General features: G+C 38.6%; 1 protein-coding gene across 1 annotated transcript in view; it reads right to left on the bottom strand.

The window, feature by feature from the left end:
• The window catches only part of DMD (dystrophin), a 2,292,995-nt gene that overhangs the window by 139,791 nt on the left and 2,126,110 nt on the right, over positions 1–27,094 (bottom strand). Inside the window, 1 exon segment of the mRNA XM_026451980.1 lies at positions 3,065–3,126. Within this exon segment, the coding sequence (XP_026307765.1) occupies positions 3,065–3,126 (62 nt within the window).

Raw genomic sequence — 27,094 nt, 5'->3', positions numbered from 1 at the left:
AAAAAAAAAAAAAAAAAAAAAAAAAAAAAGGATGTAGCCATATAACAAACTAAATCAATCAATCATTCTGTGTGTGCCAGGCAACAGCAAACAGCAAAAGGAGTGCCCGTTGTTTAGGAACCCACCATACCATTTCCAGAAATACCACTCAAGTAACTTACTATTCATAGGTAAAACTATCAATCCCTATATACGTGTAGCAGGTATGTAGTAACCAACATGAATATACTTTACCTAGTAAATAAAATCAATGAGAACAGTGAAAGTACTAACAGAAAACCAAGGACAAATCCAGGTGTAGCCCCACATAGCTGTGTAGCCCTGATCAATTCCTCCCTGAGCCTGGCTTCGCTGTCCTGTGAAATGTGGATGTTGATACCATCTACCATGCAGGTTGGTTGCTGGCATGTCCCATGTAGAAAACATACAATAGGCCCGCAATAAATGCGAGATGTTATTTGATGAATCACCATTTGGATAAAAGCCCAATGAATGTTTGATTGTTACAAAACTAATGGAAGTATTAACTCTGAAAGGTGAAAAGCAAATGTCAACATTTAGTTCACTTGCAAATGGTTATTGGGCCAGCAAGAAACAGAATTTCAAAGGGGGCTGGAATTGATAACACACTTACGATGACTTCCTTTTATTATATACAAATTATACCTGAAAGTTGATTTCATAAAAGAAAAAGTTTGCAATAAATGAGTTCTAAAATCCCCTGCAACTGTAAAATTCTGTCATCATTCAAAATTGAGTGATGTCACAAGCCCAATGTCACAAGTCATGAGAGATTACCAGTTTTGAGTTTATCACCACATCTAAACTACGGAGAAAATTTTAGCAATATAATGATTAAATGTATATTTAATTTGTATTAAAGATGCAAACATGTATTCATTGATAGTCCATAATTAGCTTTTCATCAAACGTGTTTGCAATTTCTCATTACAGAGTAATTGAAAGTGGTAGAGAATGCTATACAACAAAATGTAAATATGGCTATGGTAATACATTACTTTTCAGTGAAAAAAAAAAAGCAAGCTTTAAGACAGAATGATTCAACTTCTATAAAAATATATGTATAGAAAGACATTTTTGAAGATATCTACTAGATTATTAAACAGCAGCTAACTCTAAGAAGTGGGGTTATGATTTGTCTCTTCTTTTTTGTTAGCCTGTCTATATTTTTAAACTGAAAAAAATATGAATAGGTATTAATTCTATAATAATAATGATTTTAAAATAAGAGTGAATTAAAATATTACAACTAGAAATTACTGTAATTAGAGTGGGAAATGTCAGAAGTGGGCTAAATCTGTATAAACCACAGGTTATGATCAAGAGGCCCACAGACAAATTTAAATTAGCTTTTTGTGGACGCATTTCTAGTTTCTCTTGTGCAATCAGGGGTCCTGGGGTCCTGGGAGTACTGGGATAGAAAGACCAGCTTGCCCAGGACAGCTGCTGCCCACTTCAGAAGAAGCCTTTTCATTCTCTCATTTGCCAAAAGATAAGCATTCACGTTCTCCACCTGTGGTGTAAACAGTCCACAATTATAAGCCAAAAACATTCTGTGGGGGCTGGAAATGTAGCACTAGAAAATTAGCTGATCCCAATTTTATTTAAAATTTTAAACGTTTACACACTTATCACTAGACTGAAATGACATAATATTACTCGAAATGTATTGGATCTCTCTCTCTCTGGTTAGTATAAGTGACTTTGTTTTTCCTTTTTCATGTTTTTTATTTACATTTTTCAGGTTTTCTAGAAGAAATTTAATCATTTATAATTAGAAAAATGTTTAATAAAACCATTTTTTGGCTAATATCTCTTCTATAATCCTTAGTGTCTCTATAGCTACAATTCATTCCGTGAGAATCTATGACACAAAAGCAGTAATAGCTACATACCCCCTGACATACACACCCCACTTACATATACCTACACAGAATTTATGTTAAAGTACCCTGATTCCCACAGTGTTTATCACATAACCTTAAATCCAAAGAGATTGCCTTACGTGTTTGTCTACCAACATATCCATTCACAGAAATGCAGGCTTGAAAAAGTAGAAAAGATATGACTTTTTATATATAAAAAATATATAAAAAACAATTTTATATAAAAATATATATATATATAAACAACATAGTGACAACCCATCTCTACAAAAATAAACAAAAATAAATTTAACAAATGAGCTGGGTGTGGTGGTACATTACTGTAGTCCCAGCTACTTAGGAGGCTGAGGCAGAAGAACCACATAAGCCAGGGGTTCGAGGCTGCAATAAGCTATAACCGCACCACCGCACTCCAGCCTGGGAGACAGAGCAAGACCCCGTCCCAAAACAAAACAAAACCCCAAACAAGCTGCAACTTAAGATAATTCATTTCAGAATATTCCTTGTAGATCTAAAACGACAAACCAGACATCTGGACATTCGTCCAGTGTAAAAAGACTGTGTTTTCAAACCCTTATTTGTACGCTATGTACCTACTCAAAACATTTCAAGTTATGAGGGGAAAGAAAACACGACTGTCAGGCTCCTACATAAACACAAAACAAGCCATACTAAAGAAATCATTTAAATGTTCACATTAATGACCCGCCAGGCCTGAGGAATTGTGAGCACTGGAAAGACGGCAGAAAATTCCTTTACACAACATCTGTGGTTTGGCAAAAGGGTTGTCTTGGTTTCACACGGAAGAAATCAATAAGCACCTGAAACAGTTTTCCATCTTCGTGGGAATAAAGAAAAATACAGTCGTAAATTGCAACTGTTTTTCCATCCTTTTAGGCACCAAAGAAAACTACAAAGACCCTTAGGGCCTCTCAGGTATATTGAATTTTTAGCAGTCAACTTCTAAAACTTGTTTTTAAGGAACCCCTGAAAAAAAGAAAGCTGATTGTCAATTTTGTATAGGAAGGTGCCACTGCTTTCACCCGTGAAACAATCTAGTGATGTATTTATATAGCAAGTAACTTTCACACTACAAACTACTTTCTCCTAAAAGTCACCTGTCATTTAACTTGGAGGAAACATGGCCATGTCCTTACCTAAAGACTGGTAGAGCTCTGTCATTTTGGGATGGTCCCAGCAAGTTGTTTGAGTCTCGTGGCTAAAACACAAAACATAAAGAAAGACTTTAGAATTTACAATGGGTAGTTGAGAAAAGAGGAAAAACACAACAACAACAACAACAACAACAACAACATGATTTGCTTTTGAACCATTCGGAATCTTTATTTCAAAGCACTTCCATAGTGTATATTGAAGAAATGTTTATCTTACAAGCAGAAAGGCCCCTTTCTGCTTTGCTTCCAAAGGGAAAAGCAATATAAACATTATTCGGTTCCAGAATGTTTCTTCATTGCATCCACAAATCGATTGAGCTTCAGTTATGATAAATTGACCTTGTTATGTGATCAATAATTGACTATCAGGATTTCTTCACCCATCCAATGTGGAACACTACATAAAGGACACTGACAACTGATTATTACTCAACTCTGTCAAAGAGATACCGGACATTAGTTCAATAAATATAAATCATCTCACTTCTCATTTGCTTTCACTGCCCCTGACATTTTCCCATTACTCTTTCTTCTACATATCCGTATCTCATATCCATGATACCTGTATTTCATTTCAGCTTAAGGTATATCCAGTGCCTGACTAATAGACCATAACTTCCTTCTTCCCATTACTTTCAGAGTGTTTTTTCTTTAAACTCAGTACGCTATACACCACTACACCTCTTCCTATATTTACTTGGGCCTGAATGAAGCATTCACAGCTCTCTTCCATTTCTTGAAGTGTGGGTGCTGGCTATCAGCTCCTGCCACAAAAAGAACAAAACACCTTTGTTCCTCGTTCAATTACATGAATAAACCCTGGAGAAATAACTACATATACTTTTCCTTACTTTGGCCCATCTACGTAAATCACCACAGCATCGTATTTCCAGTTTTCAGGGATTGCATGGCAGGCTTTGATACAGTAAAATGCAGTTTTGAATGATATTTGGGTACTCATATGCAGAGCCTATTCATAAACTTTTGGGGGAAAGGGGAGGCGAGGAAAAAGAAATTGCTTAAATTGGGGTATTTCAAGAGAACCAGAAAGTATCGAGGTCTCACACAGAAAGAGGAGTCTGGAGAGGCAACAATATCAAATGGCCTTAGCGTATGTTTCGAATTTTAGGGCTCTGCGCCCTACTGGAGGATTAAAGGATTAGTTGATACAGGTAAGTGACCGGCACCGTTTGGTGCTCAATATGTGGTCGCTTTTGGTATCATGTGCCCCTCAAATTGTCATCTATTAAAAGCAAATCTGTTATTAGTTGATTACAATATAGATGTGGATCCAACTGTAGTTAAGTCAATCAAGCCGAAGACAGACCCTTCCTAGAGAGCAAAAGCAACACGCTACATGTTATCACCTATGTTTTAAAAAAAATCAAAGAACCATTTAAATTGGTTTGAGAAATGGAATACAATCACAAACCTCATAAAGACATACGGAAATCACCCAAATTGTACAACTTCAAAGACCATCCCTGTGATATTTACCAGTCACTGATTGAACAGTGAGGGCTACTGAAAACAATTTGCAAGAAAACGTTCACTTGTGAAGTGGCGTTTCACTGTCTTCCAAATATGTTTGTTTCTGTTTGACTTTTCCACAGAGACAATTCACATTTGAGGACTATAACAAGGGCTTACCAGTTGAGGGAATGTAACAGAGTGACATTCAAGTCCTAAAGAGCAAGAAGAGCAAGAGATGTGGTCTCTATGCTTTAAGGGGTTTTAGGAAACCCCATGTCCAAACCAGTTTATGATCTGGAGAAGGGGTAGGCGGGACTGGTACTTTACATGCACAGCACAAGGAGGCTGCAGCTTGCAGCTTCATGGAAAAAGTGTTGCTTGTTCTCAGGCATTTCTCAGCTCGGAAAGTGAGCGTATACCAATTCCGTACACAAGTGCAGAGCAAGGAAAGGTTACCTTCTAATTGAGACCACCCTGCATTCAGGCCGCCTCTATTTCCAAAGGTCATCCAGATGTGATATAAGTACCAGGGAGAAAGGAAGAGAGAAGAGAGGAAGCACACACGTGTGCCCACATGTACAAGGGCTCACACAGGCCCTTACTAGTCACACTGTGTAACAACAATGTCCCATCTCCAGGATATTTGTAAGGACCGTAGCAACTCCTATAGGTCTGCAGAAAAACATTTAGCTGAGCTGATAAGCCCGATCAGACAGAGACAGGGAACCACCATGAAAAGCCACCATCTGGAATGGACTTCAAATTAGAGGAACATAGTCAAGAAATAAACTTGTACCAAACACAATTCTAAAAGGGAAGGGAAACAGTGCATACAATTTACAGGAGAATCCCACATAGAATGAATGAGGGCTTCTTGTAGCTCCCCAGCTCCGAAAGAAATCTCGTGACTGTTGGCATACGTACATTTCTACCTTTTTAAAGACTTTATTTTGAAGGTTAAAATTATGAGAATGGCTTCAGAAATTATTTTTTTAATGCATCAGTCCTCGGCAAAACTGAAAATCTCCTTTACTGGAAGAAGGAAGAAATTCTAAGCCTCCAATTCCATTGCCCATTTGTGAGTTAAGATACTAGTCCTTGATACATACTATTCTCCCAATTATCTGTGATTCTGTGGGACTTGAATAACAAAGATAAATGAACTCCTGAAACAATTCCAGAAGCTAACCTTTTTCACCTTCAACACACAAACCTTTTATCTTTAAGCAATGCAAAAGAACTAGAAAAACAGATTTAGATTTCACCTTTACAGTCTTAGTTTCACTTCAATTGCAAACCAGTTCTAAGCAAAAGAAGTGAGCACAAGTGGAAAGAAGAAATAAAAGGTGTGACTAATCCTTAACATGAGAAAAATAGTCTTTTAATCATTTAATGCTAAAAATGCTTGGCAACATAGCCGGAAAAACTTCAGATTTTTTGGTAACTATATGATGAACCAAATATTCACTTCACAGCGTGTGAGTATTTTCTACCTGTGATGAATCCAGAGCCCTCCTCGGACACATTTAACCCTTCAAAATAGACAGGAACTATGACTATGGACTAGATGAAATAGCACAAATCTGCATAACTCGTATCTATCTTGTACGTTGAAGGACAAACCAATTTTTTTGTCTGTGATCAATACCAATTTTACAGCTTCGTTTCTTACTCTGTGTCTGCCTTCAAAAACAGTAGAGAATTCTCAATAACTCCATGAGAAGAGTCCACATTTACCTGGAATACGCAGACAATCCAGAAAAACATGGTGTGCTAGGGAGGAGGGAGTGGAAGGGTGGGTGGCACTGTTTCTGGTAATTGTCTCTTTTCTGCATTTCACTCTCCACATCGGAAATGCTCTCCCCCATATACCATGAACAACCAAAAAGGAAATCCTGAAACCTGTTCACATGTTAACGGGTACATCTTTGGCCTTTCTGAGAACAATAATGTTCAACATAGATCACAAGTCTGTATGGACATTAACACAGAGATCAGCTTCATAAATAATTCTTAGAACGCTCTTTACATCTTTAAAAAATGTTATTGATTTTGGCCCTGCTGGTTCCAAAGCCTGGCATCAGATATGCCTCTCTGAGCAGTATGTATATGAAGATTTCCCCTCTTCTTCTTTGTACAAACCATGATAATCTCTCCTTTTCCCTTTTATTTGAGGCTGTGATAGGACCTTGATGCAAATTAAAATATAAAATCATCGACTATGACAAAAGACCCCGGCAACATCTACTTGTCAATAATAAGAAATTAAAGCATTACTCTACTGAGCACAAGGCTGACCTAATTTCCTACCGTACAATTTAAATTTTCTCTCACCTTCTTTAGTTTCAAGTAGTGTGCAAGGTTATTATAACTGCCTCAGAGCTGTTCCTGCTGTCAGTGCTGGAATAATCAGACTTATTGGAATTGCTTTTAGTTTCTTAAAAACAAACATTAAACACTTACAAAAAGTAACAAATATCTACTGCTGTGGCTGGGAAAATGGCAGTTGCCTAATTAAAATAAGATTTCTGCTGCCACCATTGTTATTTGGTACTGAAAATATTCCGAACAGTTGTCTTTTTAAAAAACTATCTGTCCACTACTTCCCAGGGAGAAAACTAATCACTATGCAGCAATATAAAAAGGTAGCGTTCTCTTGCGATTTGCAAAGGATTAGAGTTTGGCTTCATATATAATCTGGAGCCCATTGATCCACACACACAAATGATTTCCCTTTAATCTGAGGATCAGACTCTTTTTCTAGAGGAACCTTGGCATTTGCATGCTGAATTGTTGAACTTGGCTTGCATTGCTGGAATACTGGCAGGGTGTGGATGGTAAAATATATTTTAAAGTTTCTGCTACCGTGGGGCAGGGGTTTGGAGGGGTGAGCATCAATATAAGCATCAGAAATCCATTCTAGTTCCAATTTACTGTTCCCTGGGATATTTACCATTTTATACTGTTTGGCTAAAGCCAGGGCAAAGATGATTGCCCCGGTGGCTGTTCCAGCTGTTACTTGTCTTCCGTTCTATTTGCTTTTCAAGGTTTAACTCCCACCCACCCTCAACTTTGGCCAAAGCAATTTCTTTTCAGGGTCGTGTCCAATCAGAGATCAAACAATGATGACTGAAACCAATTCCACGGTGTTCAACAAGGGTCAGAGGACTTTCATACAACCGTGTTGCTTCATTTGCTCCTCTCGCTTCTCCAACAGCAAATGTATCCTCCAAAGAGGGGCTTGGGTAAAAGACAATAAAAAATCTAGGCAAAAAAAGAAAGGTTGATTGGGGGTGGGGGGTGACAAGGAGAGGTGACAGGGATAAAGCAGAGGACCAAAGAGTTTATTGCCCAAGGAAAAAGGTAGATTTCACTTAAAGACGCCACTTAAAAGTTCACCACTTAAATCCGATGGATTTTTTTCATGATGTAAAAACAGCTTATAATATTATGCCTCCCTCAAGCAACTAAACCCCTTCAATTTAAAGCTTCAAACTTAACTTCAAATTTGACCCAGCAAAGTGTTCTGCCCGTTTTATGGCCGTGCTCGGATTGGGAGCGACAAACTTTGCTTGAAGATGAGCACAGACACCTGGAGAAATGCGAGAGAACACCCTAGAAATGACTCCACACCCAATCCCAAAGGGGGGGGGGGGCGGGGAAAAAAGCCCAAACAAAAATCCCCCCTGAAATCCTTGACTTCTGAGCTTTAGTTCTTCTTTCTTTCCTGATTTCTGCAGGTCTTGGGGCACGGAATGAGCACGGTAGAAAATGCAGCGAGGGAAATGTCAGTTGGAATCCTCGGAAGAAATCAGGCAGAAAGTTGACCTTTTGGCACTTGCAGTGCAATGGAAGGTAGCGCCGCGTGCGCCCCTTCCTTCGGCGAGTAAGAGCGACGATTTAGGAACAGCCAGCCTTGCTCACGTCCACACTGGCAGACTGGAAAGGAGCGAAAAGCTCCCCCGGCCCCAATCCCCGCGTGAGGAACGCGTTATCCCCTCTGGGGACGGGGAGAAATCAGCTTTTTCTCTCCCAGCCCGTCCCAAAGCCGAGGGAAGAGGTTCCCCCACTAGCCCGGCGCCTGGGGAGAAACCCCAGGGACGCACCTGCAGCCGCGCCGCGGGAACCCGCGGGAGAGGTTCCTAGACGCCCAGCTGCCCGGCGCCCCGGGTCCAATCGCCGCGCCTAAGTTTTGACCGCCTCAGCTTGCCCCCTGCTCGCGCCACAAGTGCACGGATTGCGGCGATGAGACGGGGCCGGGGCCTCGATCCACTTACCCTTTGAGCTGTTCCCTCATGGCTGCAAGGGCTCCGCGGTCGAGGGTGGGTACGAGTGGAGGAGTGAGCTTCCCAGAGCCGCCGGGCTCCCCGAAAGTGGAGCGCCGCCGCCGCCCAAGCTCACAGCTGAAAGCACTGCGGAGGAGCCGGCGCGGGCGGGCCGGGGAGGGGGCGCTGCGGGCAGACGGGGCGGGGCCGTGTCGGGCTCCGCCCCCACCTAGGGACCTGGGAACCCGGACACCCAGAGACTGGGCAGTTGGGGCTTTCAGAACGGAAAGGAAAAAGAAAAGAGAAAGAAAGAAAGACAGACAGAAAGAGGATGGGGATTTAAGGTAGACCCAGGAACCTGTAAGCCACACACTGCTCTGCTAACACCTCCTTAAAGCCTCTAGCAAGACTACTTGTTGCCTAAATAAATGACCCAGGTGCAAATGACCTCATCCCAGATAATTAAGAGTGTGGGCTTGGAGTTTTCTTTTTTAAAAATGAAAGAAAAAAATTATATACGTAATTCTCACTCTCCCTTCCTCCTCAGTTGAAGATTAAAGTGGCCGGCGATAAGGACGTGAAGCTAAAAGGGATTGTTAAAAAGACTTTGTATTTGGATTTGTGACATAGCAGCGGATCTCAAAATGTAGTCCCTGGGAATAGCAGTATCAGTATCACCTGCGAACTTCTTAGAAATGAAAATTCCCTGGGCCCGGCCCAGACCTATTGAACCAGAAACTCTGAGCATACTAATGTTTGAGAATCACTGGTATGGACTCTCTAAATTAAGACACTACCACCAGTGGTGTTGCACGGTTTGGTCCTTTAGTATTCTTTTAGGAAAATCTAGAAAGAACTCGTTTCCAATAGAATATTTTATTGGAAAAGTTACAGGGCCTGAACAGTTCAAATAATTCCTATTTTAGAGTTTGCAATTTGATGATAGAAGTTAAACTACACACAATTATTTCAAGCTTGGAAATATTCAAAAGAAGAAGAAAGCCTTCATTAGCATAAGAATTATCTGCAAACTTCACATAATACCTTAGATTAGCATCCAAAGAGTATCTTATGATAAACCGTTAGTGATACTTTCACTGTCCTTCTTTGTCCATTTATTTTGTTGGCTTGCTTTTCTTTTTATTTTCTTTCAAACATTTGCTTTCCACTCTCCTTTCTGATTGATTCATTCCACTTCAGTCTACAGTTTAAATGTGGTCCCCTTTTAAAAATTTATTTCTTATGGGATGGGGGTCTCACTGTGTTGCCCAGGCTGATCTCCCAACTCCTGGGCTCAAGCCATCCTCCCACTTCAGCCTCCAAGCGCCTGCGATGACAGGTGCACGCCACCATGTCCGGCTTCTTTTTAAATAATCCTTTTCTGCTCAACATTTTTTCCCCTAGAATGTTTTAGGTGGAAGGACACCCATTTTGCTTTATCTAATGCTACAGCATGGCAAAAGAGGCAAAAATAAAGTATGTGAACAAAAGCAAAAGGGAATGCCAGGATTCTTTATTACCTTTAACAAACCAAATAAAAAGGTAAATGTTATCATTAAAGATATATGCATGTAAGTATGATCGGTATTGCTATTTTTAAGCAAACATGGCACTTCTTCTGGCATTCTGGCTCATACACTGAGATTTCTTAGTGTTGCCCTTTAGCAATTTTTAGCTAGTGAGTTGTGGAGGCAGCTGCTATTACCGTCTGAGGGGGGCACACTAAGATTTGCTTTGGCTGAAGTTGTCCCTTGGTCTAAGAGTATATTCTAGGTCTGCTCTTATCTTTGGGGAAGAGGGATTAGTGTCCTGTAATGAGGAAGTGGTGCCCTTTGCAGTAAATCAGAGACAGCAATCTCTGTGTCAGTGTGGCAAATCACTTAACTATTGTTTATGTTTATTTCAACTAAAAGACACAAGCCTCAGAGCATGGACATTTGTAAATATTACAAATCGATAAACTAAGGATTTGTAACACCTGGATAGTAAGACATTTGTCACTCTTTCTTTCCTGTTTTTTGTTTGTTTATTTTACACTTTTAAATTACCTGCTCAAAATTCAGGAGTTCTGACATGCTTCTCTATAAACGCTTAAGTCTCTTTTCTCAGTGTCCAATTAGAAAACTACTAAGAATAATCTGTTGACAAGAAAAAAGAATGGAATAAGAAATCACTATTCAGACTTTTTTAAAAAAATTGACAGATGGCAATCCGCAAAAATACATCTTTAAGTTCTTTTTTAGACTGGAGTTATAGGCACTTGAAGACTTGTTCCCAAATCTTGATGTCATATTATAATTAAATACTGAAAGTATTATTAAGAAATGACACGGGCCTCACAGAGACTATTTTGTTGTCAATTGCAGTCAGATTATGAATTTTGCTTATTAGAGGAAAGCATTTGGAAAAGAACATAACTGATATACCTTCGTGTCATATGTAAATTATGTAGTGATGCCATGTATGATAATATATTAATTGCTCATTTATAGTAGATGTTTCTTCTTCTCCTCCTTCTTCTAATTATTATTATTATTACTGTTTTGATATGAACCACGGACATGAAAAGAGCCTGCAGCTCTGCTACCAGAACAAACTTCAGCTAAAATTTTGACTTCAGAATCAGCCATGACCTGCTCGTTCCCAGTACCACTGTCTAGAATGGTGCAAGGATTGGAACCGGGGAGTCCAGCTCCAAGACTCACGCGCTTAGCTATTCTCCTAGGCTGCCATGAGGAGACATGGCTTCTTTTCCTGTGGGAAAGGTCTGTGTTTTTTCTAGTGTGCTCATAGACAATGTCGCTGATGGCTCAGAGCAGAGAAGAGTAAATTTGCTAGAAATAGAGATAAAGAAGAAATGAAATGGGATGAGGTCAAAGAAGGCGACCCAGTCAATTTTCCCATAGCCCAAACTCTGGGCTTTGAACCACTTAAACTTTGAGAGTATCTTTAGAAAATAAGCGCATCTCTGACCTAAGGGACTGTGCAGGATACTTCCCCATTATCCCCTCCATCTCTATTGTTGTCCTTCTCCATTCTGCTCTGTGCGCCAGGAGGTTGGACCTCTGTGGGGACATCAATCAGGCTTTCCTGCCATTTGGCTACCTTTTGCTTTCAGCCAATTGGGAGGCAGTGATGAAAGGCCTATAGAAGGAGAGGAAAGGACAGGAGGAGAGTGATGTTTGGGTATTTATTCTTCAGGTTCCCTCCTACTGATCTCGGGCCTAGGAGCTGCTGAGTTCCTTGACCTGCAGCTCGAGTCTTGTTGGCCAGTCCTTTCCCACAGCAACAGCATTCCACTGGTTACGCAAACCATTCCTCCCTTTACCCCTTTGGGCAAATGTTTACCATTCCTTGTTTTGTTTTGTTTTCTCCTAGCCTGCCTAGAGCCTTGTAAATAGCCTTTTCATTATACTCTCTTCAAGTGTTGCATTTGAATGTACCATCTGTTTCTCCCAGGACCCTGACCAAACTGAGACCCATCCAGCCAAAGCCACCCTCTGGGGCAACAGACTGGATGCTGAGTGGGGACTACCGATAGAGGAGAAAGTCAGAGCCCCCCACGCTGGGGCTAAAAAGCAGACGAGACTCAGTCATTGGATAAATATTCATAAAAGCCTCCACTGCAGGCCCACAAAGAGTTTCCGGCTTTTGAGGGTAAAGGCAAATCAACGATTATGAATGGTGACAACAGCAGGTGTGAGGGTAAAAAGGATGCAACCCGCTTGTTCTTTACAAGAGCTTCAATGGTCTGCTTGATCTTTTGGAGAGAACGTCAAGATAAGGGTTAGAAAAGAGAAATGGGCAAACTGGAAAGGGCTTAGTGTGACAATCTGGAGTTTGACTTGTATCCTGAAAGGTATGAGGGAGCTTTTTAAGGAAGAAAGAATTAAAGCATGAGTGTGGCTCTGCCAGGTTTGTCTTTTAGAAAAATCACTCAGGCAATGGTGTGGGGACTTGATCAGAAGACAGAGTCTGGAATTCAGACCTCAAGTACAAGGAGATTGCAGTATGAGGAGGATCTGAATTATGGCAGTGGCAGAGGAGGTGGAGAAATGTTACAATAATGTTCCAACTACAAGAGTCTTGACTGACTGGATGTATGAATGGAAGAGAAGGAAGAAGTAAAGCAATAGTCCTCAAGCTTGACCGCCCTTTGGAATCACTCAGAGGTTGTTAATAAATTTAGATGTTTGGGTCTCACCACCATGAGATTCTAATTTAATTGGTCTTGGACATTAGGATTTCTAAGACTCTCCGAGTGATTCTAATATGCAGTGAAGGTTAAGGACCGTTGTCCTTGAGTGACAACCAAGATTGGATGAGTAGCATTCTCCAAGCTAGGAATTTCAGGAGGAGGGGGCAGAAGAGGGTTAGGAAAGAGATGATGAATCCAGTCTTGAACATAATGAATTGGAGGTGGTGATGCAAAAGTGCAGGTATCCAAGAGACGGTTGGACATTTGAGTCTGGAGCTCAGAGGGAAGATGTGTGAATTGGAGCTATGGATTTGCAGTGTACTGTTGGAAGGGTCTTGGGTTCAAATGAGCCCATCTAGTGGAGGGTGTGAGGGGCCAACAGCTGAAGCTAGGCTGTTCCTACCTTCCACAAACACATCTTTTTCCTTTCTGGGTTGCATGTGGTTTCAATGTTGGTCTGATGTTAGCTGTGTAAAAATGAGGAGTAGCATAGGAAAGGACACAGACAAGGAATGGTTTGAACTGGGTACTTGCCTGGAGGGATGGTCCCGAGAGACTTCACCAACTCCTAGGGTTCAGCTTCTCTCTAGCTCTAAGAATCTCTGTCTACATTGCCTTGTGCTCCCTAAGTTTAAGTATAACCTGCATCACTTTATAAAAATTCATTTAGAGTATAGGTATCACTTCAATTGAGTAGAATACATATTCTATAGTAAAATGTCAACATTTGGGTGTACAATAAAGATGTAAGAATTCCATGTTCCTCTTTGCATAGCACAAGTACTAACCATGAACAGTGATTCAGACATCTAACAAATGGGTTGGCTTATGGTGAATCATTGCTGGTTGGGGCAAATACCATAGCATACTAATTGAAATATATATAATAATCCCCCCAGATCAATCTGAAACCAACATCTTCTGGATGTAAGAACATCCAGCCAGTTCACATTAACCAGCAAACGAAGAGGCCTCTACCTTCAGACACAGAGCACTTCACACCCACACAAAAGCCGATTTTTCCGGGCCCTGTCTCTTTAGGGAGGCAGAGTAAGCCAGGCTGAGGAAAGTTCTCTCTGAGCCAGCTGCCATCTAAACCAGAGATTTCACCAGACAGGTTCCAGATAATGTCGAGCTCTGCTTCACTCTCACGCAGTTTTCTTTTAATAAGATTTCTCAAAGCTTCACAGAGCCACCTATATCAAGCCGAAATCTAAAAAGATGTGAATGTTAGCATCTTCACTAAAATAAAGCCATACTTCATTAACCTCACAGGCTGACTGTTGCTTCATGGGAAAGAATTTGGAGTACCTATTAGCCTGCCAGCTATAGCGATAACCCATGTATATGACCCACACCACCTCCTGCTAAAAATGGATCACTGGTTAAGGTGGTTCAAGTTTATCTGACTACAGCATTCCTGGTCTACCTTAACAACAGCTCAAACTTGTAACTATTTGTCTGCCTCTCCCCACCGATTGTGCCAAATAAGAGGAATTTCAAAACTAGGCAGAAATTCTTACACTCTGCATAATCTCTCTTCCTCTTCAGCTACAAATAAGGCTTTGTATTCGATTAGACTCACAGCAGGTGAAAACCCCAATTAGTGAATTCATTCTGAGGCCTCTTTCTACCTTCGCATCTACCTCCTACACATCGCATTTTTTTTTTTTTTTTTTTTTTTTAATTGGTGAAGTCTGGGTCTCTCCTCCAAGCAGCAGTAAATTAACCCTTTGATCTACCCAATCAAACTATTTACTGCATGAAGAATTTTCATTGCAAAATGGGAGAATGTTGAAAGATTCCTCCTTCTTGACTCCATAAGGGAGGTTACAGAAAATTCTATTTTATCAGACTTTATTGTTTTCTTCAAATCCATAAATAGTCTCAGATTTTCTGATCAATCTAGAAATTACAGTTTTTCTTTCTACCTGAAACTCACAATCCCAATATCATCTCACAAAATATTAATGGACAGTCTACTACAAGAGAGAATTACTTTTTAGTTATGTTCTTATTTTGGTGTATTTGAGGTGAGAAAAATATATTAAATTTTAGGTTAAACAGTATGCTTTGGCCTTAGGAAAGGCACGAAGTCTATATTTCATACTTTGTAAATATTTATTTGTCAAAGAAAATTCATCATTGGACAAAGATAGAGGTTTGGTTAAACATTAAAAAAAATCAAGGCAGCTTTAGTTCTTAGAGTGATTTACTTATACTTTGTCAATTGCTTCTCTGGAAACAATTCGCAACCTAGTTTTATTTATGAGCATATGATTAAAAAAAGAGCAGCTTTGTCTTTTTTAATTGTTTTAGTCCTGTCACTTTTCTTGAAACAAGTTGTAGCACTTATCCACAAGAAAATACTGAGCATATATCAAGTAGTAATGCAGCTTTTAGAAGTAGTCATCTGTTACTGTCAGAGGTTCATTTCATTTTGAGTCTTTTTAATTAAAATGCAAAGTTCTACATACATGCCTGCCTAAATTACCCCTTTCTGAAATACTCAAATTTCATAAAAAAATGTTAAATGTTAATGTAACCATTGTTAATACTGTAGACTTGCTTCTTGAGATTTGGAAAAAAGTAAACAAAGGAATTACCAGTCAATTAAGAGAACAAGGAAGTCATCCTAAGTCGAAACAGATAAGGAAAATGTAATAATCAAATGCTACAGATGAAGACACCAGCGGTTTTTTCTTTTTTCCTGAGATGAATATCTACAAGAATCACACTCTATCAAAAGCAGCTTCCTTAATCTTCAGCAAGCGTAGCTGTGTATTACAGCAAAGGCATGAAGATAGAGGGGCAGTGTCCAGACCAATTCTACCCTTTAGAGGCGGGTCACTTAACCCTTTACCAGCAAGTCACTTAACCACTTGGAAGCTTTTGTTAATTCATCTATAGAATGAGGATAATACTGCCATATTGTGGGTCAAAATGACGTAATGACTCTGACAGTAATTTGAAGGCTGGGGAATGCTGTGTTCATGCAAAGCAGCCTGTCAGGCAGGTATGATTTCTTAAAAGAGAACTCAGTATGTTCAGGAATAGTTAGGTATACAGAACAAAATAAATTCACTTTAACATTGCATTTTAGATTGTCGTGTGAAGGAAAATGAGAGGTCTGAGTTTTAGTAAACTGCTCTTTAGTAAACTGCTCTTTAGCAGTTTACAAAAGGCACCTTTCCTCTTCGCTTTTTACATTTAAGAAGGAAGCAAGTAAGAAAAGTAAGATTTTTTTTTTTTTTTTTGCAAGATAAAGCACTAGCTATAACCTAAGATAGGCATAAAATTCACAGCATTTGCTATCATTCAGTGGGGCTGAGATTAAAATATGAATAGTATTCACGCATGCTAAAAGGTATATCCATGTTCATATTAGCAGACAGCAGAAACCTGGAGTAGTCAGAGAGCAAGTGAATCTTGATTTGGTGGGGGACAGTGAGGGAGACATATCCCCTAGCTTGATGGAGAAAGTCTCCTGGTGGCAAGCCTTGAGCAGCTAGCATGTAGGAATTCCACACAAAGACAGGGATCCATAAAAGGGGAAATAAGATAAAATCCAGTGTAACCAATTAATGATCTCCCAGTGTCTGAATCTTGTACTCCAGCTCTGGCTTTCTTTTGTCAAGGCATATTTTGAAGACGAAAGGAAAATACAGATGCAAGGCACTTTTATTTATCCACAAATTTCCAAGAAATGTTTTTTATGTGCTCTATCTAGACTAAGTTTCTCTATTAAATATTATCCTATATTAAGTTCTTTAAATAGCTCCAAACATAGTGTATTTATGGAACACTTACATATGTCTTTGCTTATCATTTAAACTCTTCTCATTTTTTCTTTATGGTTGGTAAAAACTGGGGAGTGTTTGGAGATTGACATGGAAATATATAAAAATTTCAACATTGTAATCCAGTTTTTTTTTTTTTTTTTTTTTTACTAGTGGGATCCCAAGGAAATATGGCCTTTTCCTTAAGGAGCTTATGATCTAATGAGGGAAGATAGACCCATATATAGCTAAACACAATATCAGACAGATTATAATAATTACAGAAATAGAGGGAAAAACAGCAGCAAAAAGGGAAAGGTGATTAGTTTGACCTCTTGGGATTAGAGAACATGCACTTCAATTAAAAACTAAGTAGGCTTTAATCGCCTAGTTAGTTCTTAAGTCAGGTTTTGTGTGTGTGTTTTCTTTTTGCTAGAATATGAAGAGTTGAAACAAGTTTCTTACATTGACTCTGGGAGCTCATAGCTCCTATTAATAATTTACTAAGGTACAGAATTTTTACGTTAACATACAGCTGTGTTATGACATCAGTTTATGCTTTTTAGGAACTCAAAAATGTATTGGGCCAATATTGGATTTGATATCATGGGAAGGCTAACTGGCAGAAAATACTACTTTCCCCATTAGGACATCAAATCACATTCTTGAGTTAATATTAATAAGACCTTCACATGGGAATTGAAGTCCTCACAGCTTGACCTACTCTTATCCCTTAGAAACAGGTCGACAAAGAATTGGAAGCCTCTTTGCATATGATGGACAGAGAAGAAAAAATTGGCACCACCTGTACTTTTGAATATCTTTCTTTTTAAAATAGAATTAAATTTGAGGTGGGAAGAAACAGGGGTGGAAAAGAGGAGAGGGATCAGAATGGAAATGTATGCCAAGTAGACGATGACAACAGCCTAGTTAAGAGTGGATGAAAGCCTGAACTAAGAAACGAGGACTGGGAATTTGTGAAGAGGCTGAATTCATGACAGGTTATAGAATACAATCAATGCGACTTTTGAGCCAATTGAACGTGAGGGCTAGAGGAAAAGGAAAAGTGTAGGATTTTTGATAATGGCACTATTAGCTGTGCATTCATGGATTCATATTTGTGTATATACTATGTACATATTTATACCGTGCATTGTTCTGTAAAGGCTTTAGGGCAACTTATAACAATGTAGAACTCTTAAAAATTAATAGATAAAACCCAGCATTGAGGAAATATAAATAGCATAAAACTTTAAGAAGAGAGGAAAATTTAGAACACAGATATGGGGTTTTTTTGGTTGTTGTTTTTTGTTTTGAGACGGAGCCTCACTCTGTCACCCAGGCTGGAGTGCAGTGGCAAGATCTCAGCTCACTGCAACCTCCGCCTCCCAGCTTCAAGCAATTCTCGTGCCTCAGCCTCTCAAGTAGCGGGGATTACAGGTGCCTGCCACCATGCTCAGCTAATTTTTTGTATTTTTAGTTGGGGCCAGGGTTTCGCCATGTTGGCCAGGCTGGTCTCGAACTCCTGACCTCTAGTGATCAGCCCGCCTCGGCCTCCCAAAGTGTAGGGATTACAGGTGTGAGCCACCATGCCTGGCCAGAACACAGATTTGAAGATCACAGTGCTTGATGTGGATATTAAAATTGTGCTATGCATACCCACCAGAATGAGAAAGACAAATAATACAGCGTTAGAAAGGATGTGGAGCACCTAGAACTCTCATGTTCTGTTAGTAGGAGTGCAAACTGGTACAATCACATTGGAAAACTGTTTGGCAGAATGTACAGAAGCTGAACACATACATATCCTATAACCCAGAAATTCTACCCCTTGATATAGTCCTCAAAGGAATGCATACATATATTCATCAAATGGCATGTCTTAGAATGTTTATAACATAATTTTTTCTACTAAATGCCCATCAACAGTAGAATATATAATATATTGCAGGATATTGACACAAGGGGATATTATATACCAATTAGAATGAACAATCCACAACTTCATGCAACAGTATGGATGAATCCAGGTTTACAGAAGTCAGACACAAAAGAGAACATGCTGTGCAATTTCATTTATATAAAGGACAAAAACAGGCTAGAATATTTAATGGTGTTCAAAATCAAGATTTTGGTTTCCCTTGGAGAATAGATAACTATCAGAAGGGCACACAAAGGGTCTTCTAAAGGCTGGTAACATTCTGTTTCTTGATTTGGATGCTGGTTAAATGTGTGTGTTCAGATTGTGAAAATTCTCTGAACTGTACATTTAAGTTTAAACCATTTTTTTCTAATTTTTAAAACAATTGACAAATAAAAATTGTATATCTTTATCATGTATAACATGTTTTGAAATATATATACACTGTGGAATGGCTAAACCAAGCTAAGTAACATATGCATTACCTCATATACTTATCATTTCTTGTGGTGATAATACTTAAGTCTACTCTTTTAGCAATTTTGAAGAATATATTTTCATTACCTATAGTCACCATGGGGTACAATAGAGCTCTTGAACTTACTCCTCCTAACTAAAGTTTTGTATCCTTTAACCAGCATCTCCCTTGTTTTCTATATGCCTAATATATTTCAGTAAAAAAGTATTTTAGAAGGTGGGTGACTGGGTGTGGTGGCTCATGCCTGTAATCCCAGCACTTTGGGAAGCCGAGGCGGGCAGATCACGAGGTCAGGAGATTGAGACCATCCTGGCTAACACGGTAAAATCCCATCTCTACTAAAAGTACAAAAAATTAGCTGGGCGCGGTGGCGGGCGCCTGTAGTCCCAGCTACTCGGGAGGCTGAGGCAGGAGAATGGCGTGAACTTGGGAGGCGAAGCTTGCAGTGAGCCGAGATCGCGCCACTGCATTCCAGCCTGGGCGACAGAGCGAGATTCCGTCTCAAAAAAAAAAAAAAAAAAAGAAGGTGGGTATAATTTGGTTGTGGCCTTTGTAGACGCCAAAGCAAAAGAAAAAATATAAAAGGAAATAGGATCGATTTTATTATTTGGATTATTGATAAGGAGGAAAGAGTGTAAGTGAAACAAAGGAAAATCCAAGTTTGGAATTACTTAGATTGAATAAACAGATCTGCATGGGATCTAAGATGGCAGACACTGCATGGTGTCGACTTTCAGAAAAATCCCTTCAGCAGTTTTCAGTGCCCCTCGACATGAGCCAAGAATATGATGCCGAGGTACACCTGAGTTCAGGCAATCTTATGGGGGCCAGGGCAAAGTGCTCTATATAAGAATGCAGCTTTTGATGGCCTGGACTGAGGTGGAGATAAAACTAGGTACCGTGTTTTTCAAACTGCAGGTCATGAACCGTTAGTACATCATGAAATCTATATAGTAGATCATTACCAGATCTTTTCCATTCAGAAAAGAATGGAAACAGAAAAGAATGGAAAATATGACAGTGTAGAGGCTGGAATGGGGAGAGTGGGTTATAAAACTACCTATTGGGTACTATGCTCACAATCTAGGTGACAAGTCACGAGCCCCAAATCTTAGCATCATGCAATATTCCCATGTAACAAACTTGCACATGTACCTCCTGTATCTGAAATGAAAGTTGAAATTTTAAAAAAGAGAAAATATGAAAGTGTATTATTTGGTAAGGGTAAGTAATGTTTTGTGAAACTTTTCTTTCAATCATACAAGCATGAATAGACAGAAAAAGATTTACAGGTATAGATACGTGTGTGTGTGTGTATATCAGGATGACATATAAAATGTAATTTTTATAGTGGATTGGCAAAAAAGATGAAAGCTACAGGCTTTACTGCATGGATGAACTATATATGCCCACTTGACAATCATGCATCATTATAATTTCTCTAGACGAGGATTTGGAAAGAAGTTAACAGAAGACAGTTTGCAGTCTTATTCCCTGGTAAAGGCTGGAGCGTTGCAAGAGACTGGAGGAGGATTAAAAGATTCAGGAGGGGGAGCAGGCTGGGGAGGCGTTCATCAAGTCTGAAGTTCTAACCACATGAGATGCTGCAGGGGCTGAGAATCTGCTCCAAGTTTTAGGGGGTGTCTTCTCTGCCAGCTGTTCGTTTGGGTGGCTGTTTGGGAGTATACCAGGAATCACTCAGCCTTTTTGTTTTCTTCCAAATGGCATGGTGATATTGTCACATTGCAGAAGGAAAAACATTGCTGCTAAAAGTATTGTTAAGGGGAGTAACAGGTAGCTCACACTACTGTACACACAACTGCACGTTGCCTGTCTGAGCAAAACACTTCAAAACGTAAACTAAGAAATGCCCTTCTGCTTCCATCTTGCAGTGAGACCTAATTCAAAGCCTTTGGTAGTGTGCTCAGGTCCAGGCCAATAAATTGGCAAGTGTGTGCCTGACAGAATGGTGACATTTTAGGGCTGGATGGTCCCCATTCTATTTAATGCATATAAATTCATCCTATTAAGTGCTTGGGGAAATTTATCTGAGGAAGTGTCCATGAAGACTGATAATTATCATGATTTTTAAAAGTATTCTCATATAATTGTAGGAACATTTTAGCCATTCTACAGCCGTGGGGATATTAAGCATATTCTGAGTAAAAATAACAGCTTTAAGAATAAAATTCCTTTCAAAAGAGTGACGAGCTTTGAACGTTACCAGAAAGACACAATCTTTCTTTTTTCAGTATTTAATCACAGCAGCTTTCATTAAATTCCCAGTAGTAATAAGTGATTAACTAACTACATTTGTAATTAGTATTTCTTATATTTTAAAAGCACTAGATTACGGATGCTGTATGTCTACCATTGACTGTGAAACCACAGACAGTTTAGCCTAGCAATGATTACTCACAAAGCATGAATTTTAACAGCATACCCCATTTTACCTACATCTAAATTCAGAAAAGAATTTAGTCCACAGAGGAACCTTCCTGTAACTTTTCTTGAATATTTTGTGATACCTTGCAAAATGGCCAAAAGTTCTAGCCCTCTCCTTGGTGTCCGGCTCTTGCAGTGTGCCTTTGTATCTCTTCCCACCAACAGGTGGAGTCTTTCCCCACTCCTTACATCTGGGATGGCCCTATAACATGACTTGCTTCGGCTAATGGACACTACCAAACATGACACAAGCAGAAACCTGAGAAGTTTCCATGTGAACTAGCCTGAACTAGCATGTTCGATGATGAGATACCCACAGACCTAGATGCATCTATTCCTAGATGACAGCCTCCCAACCATCAGATATATGAGTCAGGTCAAGATAGCTTATCCAGCGACCAGCTGACTACAGATGCAGAAACATGCCTGGCAAAGAGTAGTACAACTGATCACACCACACAAATGGCCCAGTCCACCCATCAAACAGCTAAGTAAATGGCCATTGTGTTATAGAGTCTATGAGCTATTGCTCAAATTTGTTCTATGGCCTGCTTCTGTACAGCCCCTCAGCTAAGTATGACTATATTTTTAGAGTTGTAAAAAGAAAAAGAATAAGTAACAAAGACGCAAAGTGCTCCACAAAGCCTATAGTGTTTACTATGTTGCCCTTTATAGAAAATGTTTGCTGACCTCTGTGTTAAGCCAGTAAGTTTCGGGATTGGTTTGTCATGCAGCAAAAGTAGCTGTTACACATCTGCTCCCAAGAAAGAATGTTAAAAACTAGGACTTTCTCACAGAATTCAGTAAACACCCAGTCAATTTATCCTTGGTGCATGTCCTCCAGTTGCTCGTTATTAAGATAACGCTGAAATGAATAGAATGAACAAATACACATATAACCTGGGAAGTTATTTTAGTAATATGCTTCTTAAAAGTTAAGATTCTTAAAAGGGTATTTAGAAAAACAAGTATACAATTTTTAGCAGTTTTATTCATAATATCCTCAAGCTAGAAACAAAATCATTATGCTGAATGTAAGAAACCAGATACACACAAAAATACTGTATGATTCTATTTATAGAAAATTCTCGAAAATGCAAAGTAATACATATGAGAGAAAGATGATCAGTGGTTGCCTAGAATCAGGGGTGAAAGGAAAAATGACCTGCAAAGGGGCACAAGGAGGCTTTTGGGGAAGTAAGAATGTTCTGTAATTTGACTGCAGTGGTGCTTTCACAAGTACACATCTGCCAAAAATCACTGAATCACTTTAAATGGAGGCAGTTTATTGTGTGTAAATTATTATTTAATAAAGTTGATTTTTATTTTTTTAAAAAAAGTGTTTGCCCTAAAATCAAATTTAACATTCAAAAGTGTATACAGTTGGACAAAGAATGAGGTGCATTACACAGGATGTTTATATAAATATAGGACAGATCCAGGTCATGCTGTCAGTTCCCTTCTGATTAATTCTGAAAATATCAAAACATTAGATTCACAAGTGACCTTAAAGGTTAATGAATTATATCCTCTCATCCAATACAGAAATTGCCTTTAGGAGTGAGACAGTCATTTCAGTCTTGAATATCTACTGTACAGGGAGTTTAAGCTTTTCAAAGTGGTGGATTTTATTTTTTGGAGAGCTCGATTACTAAAGTTTCTTTAATATTTAGTTAAAATTTGCTTTCCCATAACTTCCACATATCTAGCTCAATCCATTCTCAGAATAAAACAGGAAAAAAATAACAAAAGAGAGTTAACAGAAGTAGTAATGAATGGGCAAAACTGGCCAAATGAGGTCTTCAGACAGAGGGCTGAGTTGAGCTTAAGAGATGACTGAACAAGAAACAGCCATGTGCAAAGGCACGGATATCTTAAATACAGACCAAGGGCAGAGACTCTATTTTGTGTTGATCTAGATCTATTAATTGACATTCTTTAGATGTCATTATTTAATCAGCTTCAAATTCAGCCTATTACCCAGCCCCACTGTTCTTTATCTTGTACCCAATATTCTCAAAAGAGAACTTGAAAAATGTGCTGTAAAATCATAAGTTATGCTGTCTATAACAGTCTTCTCATCTAACCCTCAAGTAGACATAACAAAAATGAAAATGAGGTGCAGGTGACATGGCAAATTTTGAGAGTATCATGCTGATTCCCAGCAGCATGTTATCCTATGTAGTCATTAATAATCAGTACAATGTCATTTTCCAGGATTTTGTTGCTCATCAACATCAAACTTATGGGTTTGCAAATTTTTAAATTCATCTCCTCATTTTTTAAATGTTAAAAAATGCTTTCTAATCTCCTTATATAACATCACCTATCTCCTTCCCATATTTTCTCTGAGTTTTCCACCGGTAACTCTTTTCATGGGAGAAGGAGTAAGTTTTAGTGGATATTGGATAAGAAGAATGCACTCCTGTTGAGTAGGATGAGATCCCATGGCAGCACTTCTAACAAATTAGATCTACTCCCTGAACAAAAACTATATGAGTTAAGATCGTTCCTAAGATTATCTAGAAAAGAATCCCGTTCCCATAAAACTGAATAACATTTTGGTCAGATTTGTGTCATTTTAAAAGCCGAAATACTTACCTAAAAAGCAAGTGATTCGAATGTCTCAAGCTAAGTTATTCTTTACTTATCTATGGCCCTCAAATGAATTGATGACTTTCTGTAGAGAAGTGGTTCTTTATTTCTGACTTGTGAGAGTCATGCGACAGCAGTGGATGGGCTAAGAAGGTTACAAGAAATTTGTTACATTGCTTTTTAGCTGTTGTTTTCTAGTTCGGTGAACAAACAAGATAACAGAGCCAGTGCCTTTTAGTCATAAAGCAAAAATAAAACTACAGTGTTTTCTAATATTGTACCCTCAACCTATGCAAATCTCCAATTTGCATCACCCACAAGCCTCCTATGTGATTATTGAACTTGACAGTAGATCATTCATTGGGGGGAAAGGTGATTAATCACTTCTCTGTGCCTCTACCTTCCTACCCTTTGATGACACCGGTTATATTTCAAGATTCTCAATGCTATAAATGAACACTTTACAGAAGAAGCGTCTTTATCCAAGGCAAAATGAAATGTGTTACCTAAGACTAATAAAGTCATTTACAAGTTTCAATGAGGAGCAAATGTAAATAGTAAAAAAAAAAAATCCATTATTTATCAGCAGTAAATCCAGTATATTTTGGTAAAACAGTTGTCACAGAAGCTCTACTTACGTTAGCTTTTCCTAAACCTTGCTGCAAAGTGTCAATTCTTTCTAATATATAATCAAAGGAATTTTGTGTTGGGAAGAACATTTCTCATCTTTGTAAAGGACATTTAGAGGAGAGAGAGGAAAAAACAAAGATCATGCATGAGGATTATGTGTGAGGGTAAGGATTGACTGGATTTCAATCATTATTTTAAAAGGCTTTTCTAAAAAAAAAGGGGGGTTCTTTGAACCAAGTGCAGTCTGATTTCCAATTTTAGAATATTTCCACATTTAATGTTGACATTCAGTATCCTGAAAATGAAGGCAGATACACATAATATCTATATGTATTTTAAATAAAATTGGTTCAATAATTTTTCTTCTCAAATTTCATAACTTTTTCTTTGAATCAATGTGTCAACTCATTTTTTCAACTTTTCAAACTGAAAGAAATTCCATTGATCTTTAGTAAAAATGAATTTAATCAAATATTAGGCAAAATTATTTAGTGAAAGAACTCAGAGAATTGGATTAGGTGCCTAAAATGTCATTTTTAACATAAAAATTAACAAAAGCACAATAATATTTCCATTTTATCTTAAAAATTAACATGCTATGTTAAAACATAACAAAATCCCTCCCCCCCACCCCAAAATCCTGCATAAGAATGTTAATGGTTATGTTTGCATAGACGGGGTTTATATTTTTGTGTTTCTTTTCCATCTAGCAAATTTAAATCTAGGATACAAATTTAGTCATTATCGTATCCGAATTGGTGAAGAAAGCCCCAAATATGGCCAAATCCACTTGCCCCCTACCTTAAATTATGTGCTTTTAAAAATACATTTTCAGGTTAGAATACTTCTCTTTTTCCTGAGTTCAGCTCTCTGAAGCAAGTTGTATCAATTCACGAAAATATTAATTATAAAAGTTTTATACTGACAATTTAGTCCTCATAACTGCCCTGGCTTGGTCTACATTTCACTTTCATCACGATTTATTTTCTAATATGAGATTAATGGTAAGGACCATAAATGTTATGTTGAGAATCATAAAACATGCGTGCTAAATTTTGGGAAGAGTCCACATATACAGATAAAGAAGGAAACAAAAAGATCTAGCAGATAAAGAAAATATTGTTTTTGGCCCCATTTAGAAATGTTATTAATGGCAATGTTGTAACACCTTCCCTTCCAACACAATGGCAAGCCATGGGATGAACAAGCTCAAGACATGTGTGGTAGCATACCAATTAAGCAAACAGTTGACACATGGAAGCATTACTAGTAATACTTCTGCTCCAACCCAGATACAGATGCTCTTCAACTTACAATGAGGTTATATACCAATAAACTCATCATAAGTTGAAAATATTGTAAGTCAAAAATGCATTTAATATACCTAATCTACTTAACATCATAGCTTAGCCTAACCTACCTTAAATTTACTCAGAACACTTATGTTAGCCTACAGTTGGGCAAAATCATCTAACACAAAGCCTATTTTACAGTAAAGCATTGAATAGCTCATGTAATTTATTGAATACTGTACTGAAAGTGAAAAACAGAGGGGTTGTGTAGGTACCTGAAGTATGGTTTCTACTGAATGTGTATCATTTTTGCACCATTATAAAGTAAAAAAAAAAAAAAAAAAATCTTAAATCCAACCATTGTAAGTCAGGGATCATCTATGTTTGACTGACAGACTCCAGCAAGTGTCTGCAAATGAGGAAAGAATAGAGGAGAAAGAAAGTACTAGATGAAGACAAAGAATCCTTTGTGATAGGATCTTCAGACAGAGAGGCTCTAGGGACTTGGAAACCTGGAAGCTCAGCACAGGCATTTAGTATATGTTGAGCCTTAGGGAACTCATTTATCAATTTGATATCACTCCTTTCTATTACTACCATGGTGAATGATCAGAAAGGAAACACAAACTCCCTTAAGAATTGCAATAATGAACTATTTCTTATTCTTTTTTTTGCAGAGGTGGGGGTCTCACTACCTTGACTAGGCAGGTCTTGAACTGCTGGCCTCAAGCAATGCTCCTACCTCAGCCTCCCAAAGTGTTTGGATAACCGGCATTAGTCACCTCCTCTGGCCAAGAACTGTTTCTTTTGATTAAATTTTGTTCTTCCTACTCAAACTTTCCTTAAAGATAATGCTTCCTTAAAGATAAATCTAATGGCTTAAACACACACACACACACACACACACACACACACACACACACACACACACACACA

This window comes from Piliocolobus tephrosceles, chromosome 12, assembly GCF_002776525.5.
Source record: "Piliocolobus tephrosceles isolate RC106 chromosome 12, ASM277652v3, whole genome shotgun sequence".
NCBI lineage: Eukaryota > Metazoa > Chordata > Mammalia > Primates > Cercopithecidae > Piliocolobus > Piliocolobus tephrosceles.
The sequence above is the reverse complement of the archived record's forward strand: the minus strand, read 5'-3'. Positions and strand labels throughout refer to the sequence as shown.